Genomic DNA, 27,250 nt, shown 5'->3' on the forward strand with positions numbered 1-27,250 from the left:
TTTTTTGGCTTTGTTATGTTACGGCGATAAAAAGATATATATTTCAAAAAAACATCTCGAATTTTATCTATCTATCTTATTAAACAAAGTACATCCAACTTCGTGCCAAGTTTTTCGTTAATTAACCTTTTTTTCGTTAATCATCACTAGGCTCTATTTTATTTATATTAATAAAACAAATGCACGGGTGCGGTGATTGGAAAACAATAAATATTACCTTGTCATTTTCGTGCTCTCCAACCTATCTTGCGCGCACAACAGCCCATACAAAAGCAAACTGTTTTAAAAGCATCCGTGGTGGTGTGGGATGTAATACGAGAACATAATAGATCTTGAAAGCCATTAAATTATAACGAAAGTTGTTGCAAGGAATCTAATTAAACATGTTCGAAGATGTGGTCAGAGAATTGTAGAAACTTAAATTTTTTACTGGTGTTTATCAAAGGGCTATATATTTTGCAGCCTTAAAAATGCTGGGGAGTGAACTAACTCGTCAAATGGTATGGCAGCAGAATTTTTTTTTTATTTCAATTTTATACTTCCTTGTTGTTTTTTTCACAGAAATACTTAATAAATTCTGTTGATTGATTACATCTGCCTTGTGAATGATAACTGGCCTTTCGGTCCATGTATAAATTTTATCGAACAAAAAACATGCTGACAAAGGAGTCTTAACCCTATTCGGTCCGGGGGGCGGATTCCGCCCCCCCCCCCTGACGGTTTTTTTTTAATAACTCCTGATTGCTTTGTTATATGGCTATGATACTTACTGAGTTTTAACATTTATCTATTAGCAGCTGCATGCTAAATTTTTAGGTCCCATACCTTTCAGAGGCTTTGATATTGGCCATTACTCGAAACTACCCCTAAAAATCTCTATGAAATCCTTATAATGGGGAAAATATAATAACTCCTGTTAGAATTATCCTTAGAACTTGAAACTTGCAACACAACTTTGTTTCATCAGGAAGAATCATTTTGAATATGTTGGATACGTGAATAATCCGATTTCCCGATTTTGTCGGATTTTACCCGAAAATCGGAAAAAACGGATTTTCGGGCAATCTTTGGCAATTTTTTATCCGATCCATGTAAAAACAGGAAGATATGTTAAATAACTTTTATTTAGCTTTCAGAAACTTCAAACAGAATGTAAAAATTCGCTCTAGAACAAAAGTAATTATATTTTAAACAGATAGTGGCATTTTTAACAATTTTCAAGCTTCTGATGACGTCACAGAAAATGTGCTGACGCAAGCAAAAATTTATTGCCGCCATTTTGTTCCTTTTAAGACGTACTATAAGTGTGCCAAGTTTGATTCAATTTGAACAATCCTATGAAAAGTTATTGAGGGGGGGGGGGGGAAATCCGCCCCCCGGTCATAGTATGTTCTAAAAACCCCGGACTGAATAGGGTTAAGACCATTCTGTTCTTCAACTTTTTAAGGAGCTCTGAAATCAAAAAAATTGCAGATTTTAATTTTATTGTAACTCCACTATAATGCCAGAAATTTTAACGATTATGTAGTACCTGCAACGTGATTTGTAATTTACGGACCAGAAACCTGATTTTACGGACCATTTAAAGTACTTATTTAGAATAGAGATGCGGGGACAGTGTTATGAAAAAACGCTGACAGTGAAGGTAATTTAAGTTTGATTTTAATTTACAGACCAGTAACAACAACAAATATTATTTCTTTCCATTGTTTTGTAATTTGCAAATATAATATAATTACTTCCAACCTCGTTGCCACCTTCAGTTGTCTCAGTTTTCACATCAGGATGACGAGGCGAAAGTTTTTCTCTCGTCGTCCCGGTACGAAAGAGACAGCAGACGCTGAAAAAGAAGTTGTATTACTGCCCGACTGTTTCAAAAATATTTATCAACAATGATTTATTTCTCTGACATGTAACGTCTGTTTGAAACCCGAGACGCGTTTTAAAAAAAACAAATTAGAAATACCCCGACTGTACATTCAAGTTGAAAGTTTACACAGCCCCTGCAACTTTAAAAGGGAAAGAAAACATTGGGAACGAGGTAGCAAGACTCTAGCCTGGATGGAACGCGTACAGTAAACAAGAAATCATACCTTTGGTGTAACTTAAGATCAGCTTTTATTTTTTATTTTCTGAACGAATTCATATTCTTTGAACAAAGAGCATATTTGAAAAAATTACTTCCTTGTTGTTGAAGTACACATGACCTGTCCACGAGAATGCATAGACAACCCAAGCCCGTCCCCTGACATCTCCCCGTCTAAGATTGTCAGAAATAATAAAAGTCCTGGGGACGAGGTTGATGGACAAAAGCGCAAACTGGCCATAATGAAAACTTGTCAGTACGGCCTCGTTTCCATGTTAAGGTAAATATTGCGCAATCGATCTCGTGAAAGGTGTATTAGATGATCCTAAGAACACGGAAGTGTTACAAAGTAAAAACATTCAAGGCCAACCTCGTCCCCAGATTAAAGTCAATAGTGTTTACATTAGCAACCTCGTTCTAAAGTCCTGTTGCTCTTTATCACACCAACCAGGAATCTGATTTTTGAGTATGCGAAACAATAGCAGGCTCTGGGAACAAGTTTGTTACACTTTATAATTTAATTTTCTTTATAACTCCAATGTTTTGTAGGATTATTGCGCATAGTTAATATTCTATTTATAGTTGCGGCGAGTAAATTAAAAATGGCCGCCTCCCATCATGCACTGCTTGCAAAAAATGAGTACCAATTACGGTTGTTGGCTTTTCTTAATGAAGGTGCCGATAAACTTCGATTTATACTTCACAACCCAGTTCAAGGTAACTTACCAAATGACCAAACAGAACTATACAAAGCTCTGCTACCATTTAAAAAGAAACTCAATCACCTTGGAAAAGACCAATTAGCCATCATATTCCCACCAGACCAAAAAACAAATTCAAAGTTATTTGATATTACGCTTTTGTGTGACTTGCTGATTAACTGCACCAACATTCAACCTCCAAGTGGTGGATGGAGAGTAAGAGTACTGAAAGAAAAAGATCTCAGTACAGGTGCAGACATATTAAGGATAAAAATTTTGAGGAACAAGATCATTCATGGAAGGCGGCTAGATGTTTCTGAATTTCTCAGCATGTGGGACGAGCTTGAAAGTGTGCTTCGCAGAATGGGATACGACGTATCTAACGTAAAAGACTTGAAATCGGGATGTTTAAATAACTTAGAGCTGTTTAAGGTTTCTTTGCTGAAGAGCGAGTTTGAAATATTGAAATTTAATTACCAACAAGACATCCAGCAAAACAAACAAAACATTGAACTAACCCAGCAAGATGTGCAAAAAAACAGAGGAGATTTACAGCAGACCAAAGAGGATGTACAAGAAACTGCAAAAGAAATTGAAGGAACTAAGCAAGATTTGCAAGAAACTAAAACAGAAGTACTGGCGACTAAAATAGATGTGCAAGAAACTAAGCAAGCTTTGATAGAAACTACAGGAGAGCTGCAGCAAACTTTAGAGAAGGTAGCAGAGATTAAAGACGACGTACAACAGACAAAACAGAGTGTTTATGATAATCAACAAGAAATTTCTAACACTGTTCAGGATTTAACACAAACAAAACGCGACGTGCAGCAAACTAACCGAGACGTTCGACATACTATTCTAGACGTACATCGTAATCAGCAAAATATCATTGACAACAAAGCGGAAATTTATCAAACTAAACAAGACACACAGGAAACTAAACAAGACGTACAACAAACTAAGCAAGACGTACGGCAAGCAAAAGAAGACATACAACAAACAAAACAAGACTTGCAACAAACTACAGAAGACGTACGACAAACTAAACTAGACGTACAGGAAACTAGAGAAGACGTACAACAAACTAAATTACACCTACGACAAACTAAACTAGACGTACAACAAACTAAACAAGACGTACAACAAACTAACCAAGACGTACGACGAAGGACGCAAGAAATTCAAAGAGATATTTTAGAAAGTAGACAAGATTTGAAACAAGGCATGTTGCAAAATCAAAGGGAAATCCAAAGAAGTATAATTGACCTTCGAGAAACACTAAAACAGAGTGAAAGAAAAAGTGAAAACCTACATGATCACGATGAACGGAACGATCGAGCAGATGAAAGGTAATAAATTAACTCCCCTAACTTGTGAAAATACCCACTTCGTGTACAGATTACTTTCATGACCATTTTCAACTTTTTACATTGCTATCAGTATTTTTGTGTTGCAAACCTAACATCTGAGCATGTTATCAGGAGAGAGAAACCATCGGCTTACACGCCGTAAAAAACGGCAGTTTGCAACGCATTTCAATTTGGTTTAAAACTTTAGCTCTTCTGCAATTCTTTTAGTTATGACAACTAAGCTTTTTTGTTAGCTTTACTTTGCGCGTTTGGCTGGTGATATTTGTTATTTTAGCTATACCGCAAATTAATTTTTTATTCTGGTCACTTATGTACGCCACGTTTTAACATCTTAAGCTATTCAAACTATAGGCACACTTGTCGCAACGTGGAACGCTTCCTGTTTCTTTTCTGTAATGAGTTTTTGTTAATTCTTGCCTAAATCTAAATCTAAGTAGAGCATAAAAATTTGATCCTAAAATGACAAAAATGACAGTCGAATTATTCAACAGCTAAGAAGTGTTTATTTTTTAAATTTGATCTGTTAAAGTATACAATACATGTAATCCTGTTTTTAGTTACTCCATATACACCAACTGCAAAGGAAAAATCATTGTGAAGCTTGCGAAAGTTATTAAAGGTATTCAATTGGAGATACATTCAGATGATGATGGCAGCATTAGAGTTTTACAGGCACATGTTGATTTCATGGAAAAAGTTAACAACGGCAGCATGTACATCAAGCTGATGACAACTAATGAGTTTGCCGAAGAAAAGTTAAGGATTTCATCTCTCCACGATATAAATTACAATATGATACTTCCAATAAAAGGTAGTAATTCGTTTTTTACTTTTGTTTTGTATTGTTATTTGTGTTTTTTTGTTGTTGTTTTGTGTTGTGTTGTGGTTGTTGTTATTGTTTTTATTATTGTTGTTGTTGTTGTTGTTGCTGTTGTTGTTTTTGTTGTTGTTGTTGTGTGTGTCTCTTTGTTTGGTTATTTGTTTGTTTGTTTGTTTGTTTGTTTTTGTTGCTGTTGTTCACTCCAAGATTTTCCTTTCTAGCAACTCCTCATCTGTATCGATCTATTTTTGATTGCAACAATGAAATAAAGATTTCAACGCATGGTCATGCCAACGTGTTTGATCTCATAGAGAATGTAAAGCAAATGTCAGTTGAAAAACATTTTGTCCAATACGATGCTAGTGGAAGCAGAAAGACCACAAAACTGCCTCTTTCTATGTGGTATGATGTCTGCTTAAATTTGATCAAAACGTTTTATGGGCAAGACAATATTGTAAAGCAAAGATTGCAATTTAATGCATCTAAATTTGGTGGCGAAATTCCAAATTTGGCATTTTGGTTAACAGATAATCTTAAAGACATCAAGAATGGCATTTTTAGTATCATAACTGATTATAACAGCGAGGATCATTTGGTTTTCTTAAATCACATAGTCGACGCCAATCAGAGAAGTGATAGCTATGATCACAAGGGAAGAATCTTGGTTGTTTACCCTTGTCCTAACATTATCCTCAATGTGAGGTTCACTAAATCAACAGAGCTGTACGATGTTGAAGTTGAGCTTACCAAAGGAGAATGTGATATTAGGAACTTGCTTCTTGTAAATGAGATATTAGTGAGAAACCGGAATTTTACCTATGCCAACATCGTAGCCGCGCCTAACTTCGTAAAAGATGAAGAGTCCCTCGCTTGTGCTGGTTGTCGTGTGATGGACAAAACCATAATGAAAGATAAATCAAGGCTGGAGAAATGGTTTGAAAGCATTATTGGAGAAATATCTGAGCATGAAAAGACGTTTGACAAATTGGTTTGCGAAACTGGATATTTAAAACTTATAAGTCAGATATTTGGTTTCCTGGCAACTAGACGATCAAACAAACATGGTGCTTCGATATTGGGGTTAGATGCATCGAAACAAATGAGATCACTCATGTTGAATGCAGAACAGTTAAAGGTGTTATATAGCGAAGAAAGAAAGAAAATAATAGTTGGAAATTTCGGTAGCGGTAAAACACTGGTTGGATCGTATCAGCTCCAGTATCTCGCAGAAAATGCTGTTGAAAAAACAAAGATTTACTATATCTGCTGGGATTCCAGAAGCATGCTTGTCCAAGATATCAAAATCTTTATAAGAAGTCTTTCGACAAAAAAATGTGCGTGTGTTCATGCAGTAACTGTTGTGGACTTGTGTAAGGAGCTGAAACTGACCAATCAGCCATCATTGCCGTATTTGATTTCACAACTTTTAAAAGAGCACGGAGGAGATTGGCTAATGCACTTTATCGTAGATGAATATGACTGCGAGGAGTTAAGTCACGATGTGGCACGTGACTTATGTAACACGATGAAACTGGATATTCTAAAGGATTCCTTCGTTACCATACTTCCTCACTCTGCAAAAAGAAATCGCACTTTGATTTCATCTGATGAAATGTTCCATCATGAAAAATACCAATACGAGGCTACAGAAATGAAAATATTTTATTTGTCGAAATGCATGCGGACAACGAAAAGAAACTACCAACTCATAAAAAGATTTGAACAGAGATTATGCGATCAAAAAATCCACTTTAAACACCCAAGACAGCCTCAAGAAAACAGAACACTTGAGAAACATACTTCAAACGAATCATCAGATGCAAGGATGTCCGACATGACGAGCATAAGCATGCTGCCTATGCCACAAACTAGTTCAGAGCTTCCTATTTTCCCAAACAACAATCCGATTTTCGAAGCATCGCTCGATTTAGATACCATTGCAGCAGTTCAACCAAACACTCCAGTTAATCCAAATATGGCGACTATCACCCAACTGGAAACCCGCAAATGATCGGTATCGGACATAACATATACGGAAATAAACCCGATTATTTAAAATTAAAAACCAAAAAACTTTCGGAATATGAAGTAATCGCAAGATTAGCCATAGTGTTAGAGGAAGAGTTAAACGATGCACAAAAGAACAAGTTAATACTCTGTAATACTTCTTTTCACCAGTACATTATGGAGAATGTACTACAGGTGTTGCATATTCCATACTATCACTTTCATGAGAGCAGCGACGCATGCATGGATCATGATTGCATTCTAACAAACTACGCTGGAGCGAGAGGGAGAGAGGCAGAACAGGTTTTTTTATGTGTTGATCCCACCACAAGTGAATTGAAGCATTTAATCTTAGAGTGTATGACCAGAAGCTCTTCTCAGCTGCACCTGGTTGCACTTGCCGAACCACACAACAAAAAGACCCAAAAATCTTCTGAATCTGTACTTAAAAGAATAACAAAACCATTCAGAAGCTGCATATCTAGAACAACTGTTGGGGATATCTTAAATGGACTTGCAAGAGAGGGTTTGGTAAAAGTGCATACTGTTAAGAGTGTTACAACAAAAGCTTCTGAAAGACCGCTAATTATCAAGAGAAAAAATTCAACGGTTAACACGAACACGCCAGATTATAAGCATATTATTGAAGAATTAGAAGAACAAAATGCTCGCTTCACGGGTACTTGTTGTGTATCGGCAGAAGAGGTGCCGAACACATATAAAATGTAAGCCCTTATTATGTTTACATTGCTTTTCAGACATAAGATATAACTTAAAAATCCCTGGGAACAAGGTTGCACCAAATGCTTAAAGCTTTCTCTATTGCATCTTAAAAGGAGTAAAAATTTTATGGAGCTATTTTTCTTGCTTTGAACACTTGCAAGAGGCTTTTGAAGAAATGCGCAGGCGACTAATGCAACAACTTCTCCAACGATACCAGAAACCAAAACAAGAGTTGCGATGTTTATGATGCGAGTTTGCAGTGCAGATATTTATTTTTCAACGAAATTTTTTTTTCTTAATCCAGGTTGCAAAGCCCCATGGCTGTAACCAATGTCAAGTGCTTATACCAAGACAATTCAACCTGTTTGCTGACATGGAAACCTGAAGGCTTTATGTATATTATTCACAGAAAAGATCACAACTCAGTCCAGTATGAATTATCAAGAACCAGCAGCGGCAGTTACGTCGTACAAAATCTAGTACCTCATCAGAGTTATTTGTTCTCCGTGACGGCTTCCAGTAATGTTGGTACATCAAATAGTTTTGAACTACATTATAAACAGTAAGAAAACATTTTGTTCCTAATCCCTTTTTTTTTCTTCTATACAAATTCATCTCCAGACCTTAATTTACGCTTTCGGCGCACTATATAAAAAAGTTCTGGGTACAAGTTCCGTTTATAGAGAACTAAAAAACTCTCCAAAGAATTATGAAACAAGCATTACACGGTATTTTTTTGATAAGTCCAATCCCAAGGAGAAACGTCGTAGACACAGGGTCAGGGAAAAACGTCGAAGACACAGGGTCAGGGAAAAAAGTTGCAGACACAGGGTTCAGCTGGGTGAAAAGTTATGGCACAAGGTCAGGAAGAGAAGTAAAATTAAATAAAACTCTGGATCGGTATTAACAGATAAAAGTAAAAATTTGAATTCTATTTTATACCTTTTTTTCTTCTTCCTTCTTTTTTCTTGTATTAATTTCTTTAAAAAAATTTCAGCTTTGAGGTGTATTTTCAAACATCATGTTAAAATTCCGAATGACAGTAAGATACTGCAGTATGCTTTCTAATCAACGGGCAACTCTGACTAAAGGACAGATTTCATTACACCGGTCAAGTCTCGTAAAAAACTTTCTAAAAAGTGCACAAGCGTACTAGTGGACACTTCAGTTAACGGACCACATTTTTTTACACGAAATGGGTGTTCTAAAACTTTTTTTTATCTTACCGCTCTTTAAATTGTTTTCTGTGAAATAATTACGAACGATAGAAACGTACTGTGTTTGTCGGTGCTATTTTTAAAAATAGTAAAACTGAGCTTTTCTCTGTTTTTTGTAATCTTTTTTTTTTGTCTGATGCCAATTAGAGAAACTACTAATACATATTTTTTTCTACTAGCGCACCATCTACAGACGAAGTGTTTAAACGTAAGTCTCTTTTGCATTCTACAAATTGACGTAATATGACAAGGACGAGTAACATTTATAGTATAGGGAAAATCAGCAAACGGTTGAGTCTTTCTTCTCCCAACATCAACCTCTAGCAGTTTCTTTTACTTTAACCATAAACTTAAGGTTGTCTAGTGGGAATTAATCCATCCAGTTTAGTCCTATCTCGTTTTCGTGTAATTTAAAATTAAGGTCGAATTCTTGATGTGATAAATCATCAACTTGTTTTTACCCTTTATCGCCCAAAAATTTCACAAAATTAAAAATTTTGGTAGAGTTTTTGAAATTTCATTCGATTTTTTTTCAGCAGCAGGACATTCACGATTGATAAGCCACCTATCTCTTTCATTCATTCGGTATGTGGCTCCGCCTTCTCCGCCTCCGTGGTTGCAGTAAGACAAAATTGTGCGATAAAGTATTTAATAAGATCTATTTTGCTACAAAAAACCCCTGCTCTGGTGTGTCTTGTTTTGTTGTAAATGTAACAGTGGCAAAAAAGAGAACATTTTACATTTTTAGGTCTTGAAAGCATGATTGACAACAATGACATTGAAGGCTTGAAGCAAATGCGGGAAAGACAGCCAGATTTTCTGTACCTAAGAGACGATAGCGGTTGGACCCCACTTTTCTATGCTTCGTGGAATAACAAACCATCCGTGGTCAAACTCTTTATAAATATTGGCTGCAATTTAGGTGCGGTTGACTTCTCATTTCAGAGCAGCTACCATCTAAGTGCAAGGGCTGGCCACGCTAAAGTGTTGAATATTCTGTGTCAATATGACATCAAGTCTCTTAACCAAGGCGATGATTACAATCGCACGCCGTTGTATTTTGCTTCGTTGCATGGCAACATAGCTTGCGTTGATACGTTATTACGTCATAATGCCGATACAGCTGTGATGAGCAGTATGGGGGAGACTGCTTACGATGTAGCTGGAGAGCAGAGTGAAGAAAAGCGCCACGTGATCCAAAAAATGATCGAAGACCATATGAGGTAGGTTAAACAATTCTTTTTCAGATGAGTCAATTTTCGATGAGTCAATTTCCAACCGTTTGCAGACTTTTATAACAGCCAACGAAATTTCTGTAACACTTTAAGAAATTAACTGATGTTTAAACGCTGCGCCCACTTAGTGGAAATAAAAGGGAACTGGTGATCACTTTTAAATACAAGATTGACTTATTTTCACTCGCAACACCTCATGAACCACAATTCTCGCTAACTACTTCAAGATTTCGCCAATAACACAGCACGCTAAGAATATTTCAGATATCGTATATGTTGGAATAAACGAACATAAGGCGCATATATATCTTAATACTATTATTTCTGTTCATTTAGCTCGTTATTAATACAAGTTGATTCGTAAATAAACATCCAGTAGTAAAGAATTCATTACAGCAAGAACTTCATTTGAAAAAAGCCATTTTCATTCTGTTTTCTTAAGCGAGAAAGAATTCTTTTTATGGGATGAGAGAACTGAAGCAGAAACATTTCTTAAAGCAAGTGGAAGCATCATTGTTTCCCGAAAAAATGCGTGTTAAAAATAGACTGGCATTCTTAACCTCTACCCCTAATATACCACAAGTTACGGCAGCAAATCTACGTCTTATGCTCTTCTTTTCATGTAAGCAAAGAGATTTGAACAAAGAGTTACATATGTCCGCACCTTTGTAAATAGAGTACGTTATTTGAAAAAAAAATATCGATACAACAAAAGTCGGTAAAAATATTTAGACTGCGTAAAATTTTAGCCACTAATTAGACTGAACTTTACCAACATAGTTACTATTTTTTATTATACAAAGAAATTTATTATAAATTTGTATATGATAATACCAATTAAGGTGAACTAATAATGTCTAATGTTCACCTCTTTTTACGGCATTTGGGTTCTTAAGAGACAAATAAACTTAGTCGTTAAAAAAATAGTCGTTAAAAATGGATAATCGGAAAAAAGTCGGTTTTCTCTAGCGATTATGTATTTACAATTTTAAATTTTATGCACCGTTTTTTTTTTAAATAGCATAGAATTAGCTCCGATATTTGTTTGATTCTGGCGTGTTATATCTCATAAGGATTCCTTATATATTTGTTAAAAATTTTAACTTATTATGCGTGCAGTTTTTCTATAGAGAAGAAAACCGTGCAAATGTACAGTTTCATGGTTTTCTTACTCTTAGATAAAATCCTTAGTGACATGTTTAACACGAAAAGTAGACAATAAACGCCCTCTTAGATAAAATCCTTAGTGTCTTGTTTAACACGGAAAGTAGAAAATAAACGCCCTCAGAAATCCTTAGTGTCTTGTTTAACACAAAAAGTAGACAATAAACGCCCACAGACAACTAATCAATTTAACTACCGCCCCGGGCGTTTAATCTAGGCACTTCGTGATTTTGTATATTCTATATATATTTTTTATAGAGTATATTATATTATACTAGTCGTTAGCCCGTGGAAAATCCACGGGTTCGCCCGTCGCAGCTAAGCTACCATTTTGCGTGACAGACAGACAGACAGACAGACAGACAGACAGACGTAAACAGGCATCATAATATAGATTTTAACAAATTAAAAACAGGAATATAACAAAAAAAACCCTGCTACGGTTTCCTAGTGTATATGCATTTTCGCTAATTTCGCGGAAAAAGAATTTCATGATATCTTTGCCTCGATTTATTTTGTGCTGGGTGTTTTTGGAATTAATTTTCACGAATTTTAATCTTCCTCAATAACTTTCGCGGAATCTAGTATATTAAAATTCGAAGGTTTAATTAAATGTAACATTTTTTGTCCAAGAATACTCACAAAATATCGAGTTGTACATTCAATGCCTCGGTCGTCACAATAATTCTTTCTTTTCTTAGAAATCGTGACTCGATTATTAAAAAAATCTGGTTAGTAAAAATCTACATTTATTTATGTAATCACAGGTTGCTTGACTCGCTTACTTCTTTTCTTTCTCTTTTTGCTCGATGTAGCTTGTAGTAATTCCGCAAAGGTAGGTTTTGAAACATTTTTATCAAGTTTATGTTCATCGTCTTGTTTTCTCTTTTTATTTTTATGTTTTTCTGTATTTATGTCTCCATTTTTACGTTTAACGACGCTGTCTTCATGAACCCTTTCTTGTTTGTGTTTGTTCTGCAAAACAGTCGGTCCGATTCTTTCAAACATGGCGACGAAAAAACCGTTTGTAAGATCATCTTCTGGAACGGCTCGTAGACACTTGAAAGCTAAAGAAAATAAAAAACTCCATATGGTACGAAGACATTTTTGGAGAAGAACCTTTTGTTTTTTTTGATGGGGTTGGTGGGAAAAAGGCTTGAGTTTCTTGTCTTGGCGAGTCAAACTATGGTTTTTCTTGTCTGAGCGAGTCAAACTATGGTTTTTCTTGTCTTGGCGAGTCAAACTATGGTTTTTCTTGTCTGGGCGATTCAAACTATGGTTTTTCTTGTCTGGGCGAGTCAAACTATGGTTTTTCTTGTCTTGGCGAGTCAAACTATGGTTTTTCCGGAGTACTGTTATATACAGGAATAACATACTTTACTGTGTAAAATGTTAAATGTACTTGGCATCGAAAAGAAAGGGGCGTAGACTGTTACGTTGTAACTTTCATGTGAACAGTTTTTAAATTGACTTTCTTAGATTTAATAGATTTCATATTCTGCAGAACAGGTCAATAATAGTTGACTAGTTTTTTAAAATTCAATTATAAGCAATAAATTACGTCGTGGAAAATACTACGTCTACCAACCTTCTTCCCACTCCCCTACTCCTCTGTTTTTCCAGCTTGGCATTATGTTGACGAGACGAAATGAAGTGGAGAATCGTTTACATGCTTTCTCGACAACATCTTCATTCTCCTATGTGAAAAAAAATGAGTACAAAATATTTTATTATATCTTCATAAAACCTTGCCGCCAAATAATTTGTTACACTTTGTTCACGGCAAATTTCCACCCATACATCTACTTCTAACACATTAGTTCACCACATAAAGGTTGCAACATAACAAACCTCTTTGTGTATCGAGCACGTGGAATAAACAACTTTCTTAACGTGTGGAAACGTCAGCGCATGACTCAGAGCTGCTGTTTGAAACCCGGATAAACCTTTCAATCGTTTTTCACGTGTCTAAAATCAAGACCAGAATTAGTATTTTTGATATACTTCTGTATTTAACCAATCATAGTGTGAAAGCGATGAAAGAGTTCCAATCACTATCTTTCTGTATACTTAAACATTTGCGAAGCAAGAAATAGAAGAACAGAAAAAAAAGAAATCAATGTGTAAGAAAAAAAAAGTTCGCAAATGAATGGATGTACTTATCAGAATCTCTTAAAGCACAAACATTCGCGAAAATACCCGAAATACACAAAAACTCATGGGTTGTGCGGGAAAGATTTGCTCTTTAAAATATAGGATATGCCGCACTAATAGATGCCCATGAATGCGCGTCTATCGCAACCACAATGGTTTGCATAACACGGACGTTTTCAATTGTACTACGGAGGAGAGTAAGTTGTAACGCTTACCGCAGAGGTTGTGTCTTCATCTTCAAGTAGGTCATCCATTCTGGATACTATTCCACTGCCAGAACATGAAGGATCGAGTAAAATATACTCGACATTGGAAAACATTGTATCGTCATGTTTTACCTAAATATTAAATGTTTCCCGGAAAATGTTGCATTGCAAGTTGTTAAGACCCCTGTTAGAATGTTTTTTTTGGAGTTCCTTGATTTTAGTTATCGTCAAGGATTTTAAATTATGACAAGTGGTAGAGCAGTCACTATCAGTGACTATTAAATTTTCATCTATTCTTTCTAATAGCGTTTAGCATGAGAAGTTTTTAGGCTGCGCTTGTAAAAGTGGAGCTTTAAATCCGTTAGGAACCTGATTTCAGAATCTTCTTCAAAAAGAAGAAAGTCAGTATAACAATAATTTTTTTCTTTATACTAGCCATACCTTTAAAAAGTCGCGATGATTCGTATTTACGCAAGTAGCTTCAGCTCTGCGAAGCAACTTATTCATAATTGCCAATCTTGCCTTGTCCAAATCAAAGGAACAGATTCGCCTAAAAGAAAACAAAATTGACCTGAAGCATAGCAAATATTCTAAAAATTAGAAAAAGGAAAATTCCTAAACGCAGCATTTTGCTGCCCCAGATTGATAATACAGCTAATACACAAGACAGAACTGACGTGGCTTCAAAGCGACGTTTAAAGGTGTGTGCACACCAGAAAGAGTTATAAGTCACTTTTTCCAGTATTCACAAAAACGGTTTGGACATATTAATTCCAAACATTTCAGGAATAAAAAAATTCGTTCTTACAGTTCACAAAATAGTCACAACGAAATCAGGATAACTAGACAAACGTTACTACATCATGGAGGTTTATCGTATAATTTTCAATTTGTAAAATGTCTGCGAACACAGGAGTGTGGCTGAATGGTACAAACTTTGCTTCATAATCCACACACCATCAAGTGATGTTACCACTGCTACGGATTAACCCATAGCATGAGGGTAAACAAGGAGGTAATGAAAATGCACATCTACTACTCCAAACATTTATTACACAAGACTAAAAATCAAAATAACATTGGAGGTACATTGTATAGAAAATAAAATGACGTACCCTTTGTTGTTGATGATGCATGCCAAGTGAGATGATTTATTACCAGGTGCAGCACATGCATCAATGATGAAGCTCTGTGGTGGAGGGTTCAAGATAAACGCTGGCAGACAACTAGCCTGTAGAAACAAAATTAAAATTTCACTATAGAAATTTATTAAATTGCACTTTTACGAAAAGGAGCGTGAAATTGAGATTTTGCGAGGCTTTTACACTTTCTAATACAAAACTTTGTGAAGAAAAAGACATGCAACATGGTTAAAACAGTATCTAGTAAAGTTTTTAAATCATAATTTTGTTTGTTTTGTTTCTGGAGGTAGCTCAAAGCTATCGGGGTTCTAAATTTTCTGCAATGACTTGCTCCCTGTTCTCATAGCATTCAATTTAAATGTCAAAGTAGATAGTGCTAGCACTGCACAGATTTGTGACACTCAAAAGATAGCCGAAAACCGTTGGCATACTAAAAAACACGTAAAACAAACAAACAAACAAACAAATAAACAAAAAAACAAACAAACAAACAAACAAACAAAAAAAACAAAAAAAGACAAATATGCGAGCTACATAACATGCCAAATATAAAACAGAGAATGGATTTTAAATAAAATGTTTTCAACCTTGTGTCTGCTATTTTTAAAACGTTTAAGGATTTTTTGCTATATATTTTACCAGGTAAAAAACAACGAGAGTAAAAAGCACAAGTGACGTCACAGGCATGACACTATGCTGGACTCTCTCCATGGACTGTACCAGCTGTGGGGTTAATGTTAAAATTCGTAATTATTAAAAATTTTGAAAAAAAAGATGTAAAGATATGAGAGGCCATGAAGAAAAAAATGTTTCTCAGTCAGAAAATGAAAATGAGATTCACCTTGTCTTGCAAAAAAATTTTGCCTTGCTTATACAACTCATTTTCATGAAGATCTACAGTAGATGAAAAAACCAGCAAGTCATCGATATCTTGATCAACTGTGAATTCATCAGTGGATATTTCATGGTATTCCTAAGAATTTTCAGAAAATAGTCATCACAAATGGTTTAAATAAAAAAAAATACATTTGAATATGTACTATTTTATTTTTATTCAGAATATCATTTCATGATCTTTCGGGGAGGGCGTTTATTAAAAATCGGAAGAATCAGGAGATTGGTTTGGTTGTTCTCTGAAAATTTGATTGTTTTTCTAAAAAAAAAATGGGTTTCTTTAGTAAATAAAATATATTAAACACTCCGAGAGAACAACTTAAACAGTTCTCATTTGTTTTTACCAAAAAATGGCGTCTTGTATAATTTCGATAATAAACGTCCCTTCTAAGGTGAAATCATCTATTGGAGGGGGCGTTTATTAAATATTTTGTTTATTAAGAGGGGTCGTTTATTAAATAATTTTTTTATTAGGAGGGGGCGTTTAAAAGAAGGGGCGTTTAATAGAGATGTTCAACTTCTATAATTTCATACAAATCTAAACTTCGTAAACTTTGTGGAATTTCTCAATCACGCCAATTTAAATTTAAGTTAAAACATTTCTAAATTTTTTTCAGGGCTAAATAAAAAAAACAAGCTTATGAATTATGAATAAAAAAGTATATTAAACATAATAGTGACACCAGAATGACAACAACCAATTTGGCTACAATTTGTTCAAAGATAAGATTTTCAATTACTATTTTTTTCTTAAGTATGATGATATCAATATCTTTTCACACCTACCGGTTCTTCTCTAGATTGAACTCAATATTCTAAGAAACGTTATTCTCCATATTTCGTATTTGATTGCTACAAAAATTAATATCTTTAAGCCTGCATTATTTATTTTTCTTCAATAGATAAATGCTTGTGGGTGTATAAAAATTTGCAGAGTAAAAAAATATACCCATCCATTTTTATGCACTCATGTGACCATTTTTTATGACTTTTCATAAAAAAGAAATTTTCAAACTCTTTACAACCTGTGTAAAGCTTGTTTGTGACCTGTGTTAAACCTGTAACCTCTTCATCTGTTGTACTGCCACAATCAAACAATTTTTCTTGTAACTAAGAAGGTCTGTTCACTTTGTCTGTACAAAACAAAAGTCATGAGCGACACAGGATGCACTCACCTTTGAATCAACCTTGGTAAAACCATCCTTTATAAATGCACCTATTGCTTCAACTGTACTTATTTTTATCGTGTTCACACGAACATATCTTGGAAGTTTTACTAAATAAACAACAAGAAAGTATCGGTGAAGGCTTCTTATTATTAACAAGTCAACAGGGTCCATCTTGAGAAATAACAACCAAATAAGATACATTGCACAGCTGAATTAACCCTAATGTAGGGGGGTGGGGGTTAATTAGGGCCTCGTTTTTAATGGGGGTGGGGTAATTTTACCACAAATATAGAATTCAGGAAGGACAAATACCATGACTACAAACCTTCGCACTACAACTAACCAAACAAGAAGAAATACTTTGACAACGAAATTATAATACTGACGCCATTATTTTTTTATGTGTTACAATAAAAAAATTGTTTTTTTCATTTTTTTTAACCAGCTATGACAAAATGCAAAGAATATCTCACTTCTGGTTTAGAAATGAGATGTAGAGATAGATATGTTAAAGTGGAGTAGATAGATGGCATATTGGTATATATTTTTTAGAGTTAATGCAACTTCTTGCATCTTTCTGATTTTGAAAACCATAAGGAAACTTTGTAGATCGTAGGACGTTAAAGAGGCTTTGCTTGGATTCGATATCCGTTAATCTCAAACAAAAAATAAACTGAGAAATAAATATAATTTTACAAATTTAAACACAGGATTAAAGAAAGAATGCTAAGAATTGATTACTAACTTGCAAAATCTAAAAAACGTTAGAGAGCTTACTGGTCTTCTTCTTATTGCTTCCAACTGCACCGGGTTGGCTGTCAACAAGTTGATTTAATGATGATCGAAAGAGCTGATCATGCGTTTGGAAGAAACCATAATACTTGCTGTCAATCGGAATTCCCCGTCCAAGCAATGTCTCGTAAAGTAGGATTAATCTCAATGACTCATTGATCTAAAAAATTTTTGCATTACAAATAACACTAATATACTGTTTCCCTGTATAAAAACTCAAGAAATGATATTTTAATAAGTATTTCTCCCGAGTTTTGGAAAAGGTATCTGAGAATTGCAAAAATGCTCAAATTACATTAAAAAAATAAACACAACATTGCAATATTGCTAATAGTCTATAATATGATATTGTGATAATGCAATAAACACCTCTATTAAATACATTTAATGAAAAATTTAGCATTCTTAATGTTGTTGTGTTATAAAGAAAACAGTAGTGGTGAAAAAACGTAAATCAAGTTTCTTGAAAAAGGGGATAATTCTTCATATATATCACCCCCCCCCTCCCCTATTTACCACTCCTCTCCAAGACAATCCTATAAAGTAAACAACAAATTGTAGTAACTATCAAGATCCACTGTCTGCACTTTTAAGTGATTAAAAATATGATTACGCGAGAGAAAACGTTTTCAATAGATAAAGTGCTTATTGAAAATTGTCGCATATAATAACCTGTCACAAAAATATAGTGCATCAAAAGATAAGTAAAAAAATATATATCAATAATATTAAAAACAAAAACTATAAAAAATGAAAAAAATTGGGAAATTAAATGTTTTGGTCACAAAGGAACAATGATAAATCTACAAGAAGCTTTAAGTTTAATTTATTTTGAAAAGTAACATTCCTGGGTTTTAGCTAGCAAAAATGATACGAATACATGTTTTTTCAAACTTAACAGACAATTTCCCTTTCACAAAAAACATTTCCTTTGTATAAAACTCGATAGAAAAGTACATTTTTGTGATTAAGCACACAAATATTAGCAACCCATTTAAATGTATCACATGCTAAAGTGCTTAAATAATATATATTTAATAAATATTGAAAAACTCAATAAAAAATGAAAACTACCATTCAAATGAGTGCTTCAAAACATCAGAAAATGTTTCTCTCATTTTATATCGAAATAAATTATACCAATCTAAAATTCTTGTCCTTCGCTCCATTTTCTCTTTTGGTGTTAAATTTGCCTCCTGTTTAAGAATGTTTGGAAGTTCATTCCAGTCTTTTATATAAATAACTGGTGCATTATGTCTTTTTAATAGCGTAAATGCAGTAACAGGACTGGTTTTGGTTTCTCCTGCTTCTCCACATTGACCAGTTGTCATCACGTCTTCTAACACTGGCACGCTACCATAAGACATGGCCTCGTATATTCTGTATGACTCCGAGTTGAGTCCAACTGGACACAAAGTTAAATCACTGTCTTTCAAGATTTCTTGGTACAAAAGCATACTCTCTTTAGTTTCCTTATCTTGCCAACTGTGACGAACTTTAACAAAACATTTATACTCCTGTTTGTGATCTCCTAAAAATTTATACAGCGTTTCTCTTGATGAACCTTTATAAACCGTGCCTAAAAAGTTACACTGATACCTCCTTTCTCTACCCATGTCTACGCTACTTTTCGAAACTAAAGGGAAGTATCGATACGTTGCTACACCAAGTGGCCATTGGTAAACTTTTGGATCGTCATTTTTTGACACATCATACACAATAAAGGCAAATTTAATCACTTCGCCATAATTTTTCAAATAAAACAACAACCAAGAGTTTTCACAATTCTCATTCCCAAGAATAACAATCCCAAGATTTTTCAATTTTGGGAACTGACCACTGTCAAGCAAAGTTTTAAGCCACATGTGACTAGTCTCCACTTTTTTTGATGTTCCGCCATTCAAGATAATTACTAAGTTGACGACATCTTTATTTGCTGTTGCAGGTATTAATGAAGGCCCAGTCAAGTAAGATATGTCTAAACCTTCAATATTTAGATGCCCTTCAGACAACAAAAAGCCAGACTTCTGTTGTAAGTCTCCTTCGAAAATATGCAACCAGAAGTACTCTGCAATTGCTGCTTTTCCCCATATATTCACTTGCCGTTTAACAACCACATAATCATTTAAATGAGTTTTTCTTTTTGAATTTTTAAAAAACGTTAATATGTACCAACATGATCCAATCAAGTAAACTAAGCTGGCTATAATGAAAATATTTTTAAGCATGGCCATTCCACCATGCAGAATTTTGCTACAAAGTCTTGAAACATTTACATAATTTCACCTTTGTTTTATATATTACACTAAACAAGAATCAGAAATATTTTTATGTTTTGGCTGCATAATCTAGACAAAGGTGTGTAGAGCAAAATGGACATGCAATAAAACTTTTATGTTCTAACTTAAGCATCCTCAATACCAAGATAATCTCTTTTTTTAGCAATTAAAATCAGTTTTATTTTTAATTTGATGCAAAGAAACAACAATTAGAAAAAGGCTATGTATTTTCTATGTTATTATAACTATATTCTTTGTAAGAAAACTGCTTTATGAAAAATATTCAGTTAGCAATACACTTTTTATATAACAACATTAAAATAAGTTTTAAAGAGATGAACTCTGATGCAAATTCAAATATTAAAGACCAGCTTATTACATGAGAGTGTAATTAAGAAATTTGGATCAGTGTCAGTTATTTCATCTCCTATGAGATATAACATAGCACAACCAGGGAGAAAATGGTTTTAAATTTTAGACACTTCAAAACAGCTCAATTCTTAAGATTTATTTCACAAATAATTATCACATATAGTTCGATGTAAATTTTGTATGTTCTATCAATTGCCACTGATTTTCCTTATTCGCCATACTTCTAATTAGGAGGTGATGCAACATTAACCCTATAATAACTGTTTGTGAGGGTAATACCGGAGAATATTGACCGACATCAAAGTATTGCCCGAGCTTGTGAGGGCAATACGTGACAGAGGTCAATATTCGAAGGTATTGCCCGAAATAAACAGTTATTATATGGATTATTATCCGGGTACTGCATTTTACAACAAAAAATATAACATTATAAAAGCAGGATGTAGAAACCACGTCTTTATAGAAACTATTCCCATATGGAACGTACATTCAAACCAAATATTTTTTAAATCGAATATCGTGTAAATAAGCAGGTTTTCATTGCAGCCACAACATTGAATTCTTTAAAAGATAAAAGTAAGTTTCACTTCTGTTTCACTTCTGTTTCGCATTTTGTTTACTTTTTTCCGTGTTTATTTACATTTAATGTTACCATATTTAAACTTTAAACATGGTTGCTATGGTAGAGGGCAATACCGTGGAATATTGCCCGCTATGACGTAAGTTCTAACCAATCACATTGCACGATTTTCGAAAATATCCATCCCCCTTTTACCTGGGTAATAAGTTACCATTATTCTCCATACTTCTAATTAGGAGATGATGCAACATGTTACCTTTTTTTAAGGTTTAAATGTAATGAATTCTGAAATTGATGATAAATTCCACCTGATAAAAGCTGTTTAACAGCTACTGAAAATGCTTGATTATATATACTCTGCAAATCTTGGTACCTTGGAAAGTTACAACAAATTTTAAACCTTTGAAAGATCTTCTCTTTATATCTGTTACAACTTGGTTTCCATCTTTGGTGTTAATTTGCATTAGGCTGGTCTGTTAAAACCAAGTTATTTATTTAACGTCTAATGGGAACATTGATGACCTATTGAGCACGCCAATTTTAATTCGGATTAGTGTGCAGGCTAAATAAATTTTGATATTGAAATTAATGACTTATCGTCCAATTTCAACCTGGCACATCTTCCAGCTAATTCGGAGAACTGCATCTTTGAAAAAAAAATATATATAGCAACTGGGAAAAAACAGCAAAAAGATCTGTTCCACTCAATTCTGACATAACAAAATACTACACATACCTTAGGAAGCTCTGTCCAAACAAGTTGACATTGTAAGACAACTTTTTCCAAAATTTTAAGATCTAAAATAAAGATTAAAGTATCATTGGAATGTAACTTTTGCTGACGTGATGAAATTTTTCCACAAGGTAGCTGTAAAACTATAGATAAAGTAAATATTCATTCTAGGAGAGAATTCAAAGGTACATATACCATATGTTAATATGGTACATATACCTTTGATATAGGTTTTTAAGATTCTTGCTAACTAGTGAGCAGAAGGTATAGACACACTTTACAGTGTTGTTTATAACCCCCAGGCCTCTTACCCAAATCAACAGCTAAAATAATGCATACAGTAAGCTGCGGACTTTATTTTCAAGTGAGACATCTTTTGACCTCAAAATTAAAATATAGTTTGCGCATGTACATTGATAAAAATGTGCAACTAGCCACAGTAGAATAGTTTATATATAACCATGATTTGACTTTCTTAAAATGAAGTCTGCATATTACCTGTCAATATTTTAGATTTTTGCGAAGAACCCTGTCGTAAAGTAAACATTGAAAATTGTCTGTGGCAGGGGATAGGTAATTCATTAGGGGATCTCAGTAGGGGTAATAATAATAATATAAAACATATTCTTTCAACAAAAAAACATTTTTTCCTCAGCCTGAGTATTGACAAAATTCTAGGAAATGTTAAGAGAACCCTCCAACCTGAGAGCTTAAACTATATTAAGAAATTTATTTCAAAAATTACTATTTTAGGCTTTGATAATAAGGGATTAATTATATACATATGGTGAAAGGGGGATAGATATTACGCATAGATCATAGTTATATTAGTGCAGAGTAATTAAATTTCTCACAACCATTAATAAATTGAGAAAATAATAAAAATGTTTTCCGAAGTACTAAAATACATCGCGCAAGAAGCTATTGTGGTTGTCATTTATTAATCTCCAGTGTATAAATTCTACACCTTTCAAAACCACTTTACAAAGAGTTCTGAATGAAATTTTTCTCCCAAACTTTATTTACTATTTTTAAACATTTCTTTCTTACTTTTGGCTGCTGTTACAAAAATATACACAAGCGTAGTTTCTCTCTGAATAGAAACATTTTTATGGTTTCAAAACCATCTTTGATGATATATAATGCTTTGTGTGATCTCGTTTCAACATTTTTCAGAAGAATCACGACAATGCCTTTTACCTTTTAACCATATTGACAGTTTTTAACCATAATACGGCGTTTCAGCAATCTACGTTCTTGTTTAATAACAAAGGATATATATTGATATATATTTGGCTTAATGTTTCTGTGATAGATCTGAAGAGATTCTTTTTGTAAACCCCATTTTTTTCACCTTAGCAAGTAACAAAGGGCTTTAAAATATTATTAGGCTACGTTGCATTGATTATCCAAGCATATTTTAGGTAATCAATGCAATTGTAATTTAGATGGCAAAATTGTACAACTCTAGGTTTCATTGTTACACATGGTTTTCTTATCTTTACTTTTCACTGACCACCTGGACTCTATTCAGACTCGCTTTTTTTATTAAGAATGTAATCACAGAAGAGGAGTACATCATTGACAACAAGTATAAATGCATTGTGGTGGGTAAAAAAGTATTTATTTCTAGATGGCGAAATTCCACCATTGTAGCTAAGTATGCTAGCTAGCTAGCTGGCTACTAGCTAAAAATTACTAACTGTTCTAAAGCAAGTTTAGAGTTAAACCACTAACTATGGCACCACACAGTGTTTTAAGGAAAGACCACAAAAGCAGATCTTAAGTTTCCATTTGAGGTACTAGAATTCATTGCGATTTTTGCCAAAGCAGAGGTCACAAATATTTGGTGCTAGAGTCACCTGAGTGACTCTATTTTTAGGACTCAAATGACTCTAACACTACATATTTGTGAGGCTTTCCCAACTAGACAATTCTCTGATCCAGGTAAACAACATCAAATTTTGAAAAGGAAAACAAGAAACTGTTGAGGAAAATGGTATTTGAGCCCTAAAAATAAGGGCGGTCAGTTCAAGGAGAATAAAACTCGAAAATTTGAAATAAACCATGTTGTGCCATTTTAAACTAGTTCTCAGAACCTTTGGCATGGCCAGAATTTTAAAATGAATCATGATAATATGGTGGATACAGTTGTCAGGAGACGCCAATCTTATAGTATTTTTTGGAACTCTAGTACTTCTGGCTATATGTCAAAAGTTGCAATCAAAAACTAGCTCAAAGAAATTGCTATTGGCTCAAATTGTCAGGCTGTTAAAATTATGGACAAAATGACAGAAAAATTGAACCTTTTTATGAAATATCAGGAAACAGTCAGGAATTTTAAACTTTCTACTAAATGTCTGAAATGCTTTTCATTTTAATACGTATTTAAATGTCATTTTTTATCTTCAACCCCTATTTGTTTTACCTTGGTTTCTTTTTTTCTTCATGAGATATACTTAGCATTTTTCTTCTTCCTTATAGTTCATCAATCATAACTACGGGTAGGGGAGAAAATTCGAAAATATCAAGATTTTTTTAGTTAATAAATGTCAAAAATGTCAGGAAAATTGGGGCCCTTGAGTAAGCATGCTTTTTTGCATATAATATGTAATAACGACTGTAATAACACTACTGTGTTTTCTTAATTCAATGTATTCGAATTTAAATATTTGAACTTACAATTTTCATGTACAGTACAGTCTGAATGTAATCAACCGCAGATGCGAATTAAGCATGAATGATAAACAATAATATTGCAATAGCCCTTGTAATGATCCATTATTTAAATCGGAATAAATTGTGAATTCAATTTTAGCGATCTATTTTGCGATACAGGCCTTGCCATGAGCTAATAACCTCCCGAGCAAATAATTGCTCACGTCAGAGTGTCCACGCGATCAATTTTGCTCGCCTTATTTTTCGCGAAAAAAAACTTTACATTTAGTCTCTCAGGGCATCTTTTTCAGGAGAAGCGTGCGCCTTGGCACACACCTAAATCGTTTCAGGCGTGTGATAAAAATGCCTGCCACATTTCCAGTTTGGTCGAACATATCCGTGGCTCGCTTAGAACTTTCGTCAGGAAAATTTTCAGGAAAATTTTAATACGTGTGTGCTAAAAAGCACGCCTCAAGTATTTTAGGTGTGTTTTTGGGTGTGCTGCACTGGTTAACTTCTTATAAAATTTGTCATTTTGCAGGTGCTATCAGGTGCACGCCTAAGCCATTTTGCGTGTGTGTGGAGGTGTGCGCGTGCTATTGCACGCCTCTCCTGAAAAGGCCTGAAACATTGTTTTTTTTATCAAAGATGGATCCATAGAAGAAGCGTACAGCATTGAAATAAAGTAGAAATATGTCATGGTGGCAAGACTGGTATTTATTTTGTTTTTAAACTTTTAAAATGCGATCTAAAAAAACATTTCTATCGATGATTTTCGTTTTTAAACTTTTAACATGCGATCTAAAAAACATTTCTATCGCCGTTTTTCGTTTTTAAAGTTTTAAAATGTGATCTAAAAAAACATTTCTATCACCGTTTTTCGTTTTATAAACTTTTAAAATGCGATCTAAAAAAACATTTCTATCACCGTTTTTCGCTTTTAAAGTTTTAAAATGCGATCTAAAAAAACATTTCTATCGCCGTTTTTCGTTTTTAAACTTTTAAAATGCGATCTAAAAAACATTTCTATCGCCGTTTTTCGTTTTTAAAGTTTTAAAATGCGATCTAAAAAAACATTTCTATCACCGTTTTTCGTTTTATAAACTTTTAAAATGCGATCTAAAAAACATTTCTATCACCGTTTTTCGTTTTTAAAGTTTTAAAATGGGATCTAAAAAAAACATTTCTATCGCCGTTTTTCGTTGTTAAAGCTTTAAAATGCGATCTAAAAAAACATTTCTATCACCGTTTTTCGTTTTATAAACTTTTAAAATGCGATCTAAAAAAACATTTCTATCACCGTTTTTCGTTTTTAAAGTTTTAAAATGCGATCTAAAAAAACATTTCTATCGCCGTTTTTCGTTTTTAAACTTTTAAAATGCGATCTAAAAAACATTTCTATCGCCGTTTTTCGTTTTTAAAGTTTTAAAATGCGATCTAAAAAAACATTTCTATTACCGTTTTTCGTTTTATAAACTTTTAAAATGCGATCTAAAAAACATTTCTATCACCGTTTTTCGTTTTTAAAGTTTTAAAATGGGATCTAAAAAAACATTTCTATTAAAATTAAAGTTTTAATCTTTGTTAAAATATAATAATTTCTATCGCTTAAAAGCTTTATTTCACCCGCGCAACCAACAATGCCTTCTCGCTAGTTTATTTAGTTTCCACGCAAAACATTTGTTTAATAAAAATATTAAACAATGGCTCTTCGTGTCACTTTGATAGAGTTGATAACATTTGCAATTATGCTATTGGGAATAGTTATGTTAACACTAATTAACAATAGTTACGCCCAGTTTTAATAAGCTATTTTTTTTTCAATAATCTTTTGTTTATTACGCGCAAGTTAATGACTTACAAGACTCGCAAGATAATTAATAAGAACAGAAGACAAACAACTACCGCCTCCGAGAAAAAGGTGTGAAACTTGAGCGTACGCGTACGCTTACATCTGGACTGTACTGTATATTTGAACCATCAAAAGGAGATTCTAGAATATTTTTAGCTAATAAATCATTGTGAGTACGCAACAGCTTCTGTACAGAACAGCGGTGATAGGCAGCAAAAACCATAATTGATAGCCTAATTAGGGGCCGTCGACAAAAAGTTTTCGTCTCCGTTAACGGCAAATTGGCTGTTAGGAGGGGTAATGCATCGTCCGTTAAAAATATAAAAATGGAGACAAATTTCACTTTCTCACCTTTTTTGTTTGTTTAAGGGAAAATGAAAAAAATTCAACAAATTAGAAAATGTTTCCACAGTAAAAATCCGCCATAATCTAGAATTTGTTGTTAAAAAAATGTTCGTATAGGTCTCCACAAAGATTGTTCCGTAAAGCGCGGAGGGGGGACAAAATTCTATTTAACAGCAAATTTGCCGTAACAGAGACGAAAACTAACGTAGGGGAAATGGGCTTGCTGTTAAGGGGCTGGGGGAGGGGGTCCAAGTCTAGCGCCCAATTCGCCATTAACGGAGACAAAAAGTGTTTGTCAACGGCCCCTAGGAAATATAAATCACCTCAAAGGCTATCATAGACTAATTTGCGGTTATCCCTGACTGATATTTCACATATGGCTAGCAGATCTAATCAGGGTCCGCGCTCTACCAGACAACTCCTTGCAACATCCAACGGCCCACAAACACAGTGTGTCATCCCCCCAATTTCCCTCCACATGGCTTGGTTGGGTTAATTCACTCGCCCGTATATTGAATCGCCGCAAAGGGGAAGAAGTTTAAGCTACATACGTTTAATAGTTTCCAAAACAAGTGCAGCAAGTTGCTTTTTGTTGTGAAAACGACTGGAGAAACAAAGGGTTTTAACGGATCCTTCTTTTTTGCGTGTCTTTTCAATAACTGTTGCGGCAGCTTCGTACAGCCTCGGCGCCATTTCCCTTTCATGTAACAACCTCTCGAAAAATTTGTTTTCATGTTGTTGTGTTCGGAGT

General features: G+C 34.1%; 3 protein-coding genes across 3 annotated transcripts; 2 read left to right on the forward strand and 1 right to left on the reverse strand.

The window, feature by feature from the left end:
* Positions 1-282: 282 nt before the first annotated feature.
* On the forward strand, positions 283-7,126 carry LOC130625720 (uncharacterized). The gene is made up of 4 exons (XM_057440822.1): positions 283-500; positions 2,669-4,136; positions 4,715-4,968; positions 5,199-7,126. Exons 2-4 carry the CDS (start codon positions 2,689-2,691, stop codon positions 6,986-6,988), a joined length of 3,492 nt encoding a protein of 1,163 aa, XP_057296805.1. The 5' UTR covers positions 283-500; positions 2,669-2,688; the 3' UTR covers positions 6,989-7,126.
* Positions 7,127-9,544: 2,418 nt separating this feature from the next.
* On the forward strand, positions 9,545-13,009 carry LOC130625724 (DNA-binding protein RFXANK-like). The gene is made up of 2 exons (XM_057440827.1): positions 9,545-10,147; positions 10,496-13,009. The coding sequence occupies exons 1-2, from the start codon at positions 9,684-9,686 to the stop codon at positions 10,521-10,523; spliced, it is 492 nt and encodes a 163-aa protein (XP_057296810.1). The 5' UTR covers positions 9,545-9,683; the 3' UTR covers positions 10,524-13,009.
* LOC130625723 (28S rRNA (cytosine-C(5))-methyltransferase-like) lies at positions 12,077-27,225 on the reverse strand. Its single transcript, XM_057440826.1, has 11 exons — positions 27,051-27,225; positions 21,648-21,709; positions 17,666-17,840; positions 16,895-16,995; positions 15,667-15,798; positions 14,799-14,914; positions 14,125-14,233; positions 13,693-13,815; positions 13,175-13,291; positions 12,912-13,020; positions 12,077-12,390 (listed from the first exon to the last, which is right to left on the reverse strand). Exons 1-11 carry the CDS (start codon positions 27,190-27,192, stop codon positions 12,077-12,079), a joined length of 1,500 nt encoding a protein of 499 aa, XP_057296809.1. The 5' UTR covers positions 27,193-27,225.
* Between the last annotated feature and the right edge of the window lie 25 nt (positions 27,226-27,250).

Source organism: Hydractinia symbiolongicarpus, chromosome 14 (genome assembly GCF_029227915.1).
Source record: "Hydractinia symbiolongicarpus strain clone_291-10 chromosome 14, HSymV2.1, whole genome shotgun sequence".
Classification (NCBI taxonomy): Eukaryota; Metazoa; Cnidaria; class Hydrozoa; order Anthoathecata; family Hydractiniidae; genus Hydractinia; species Hydractinia symbiolongicarpus.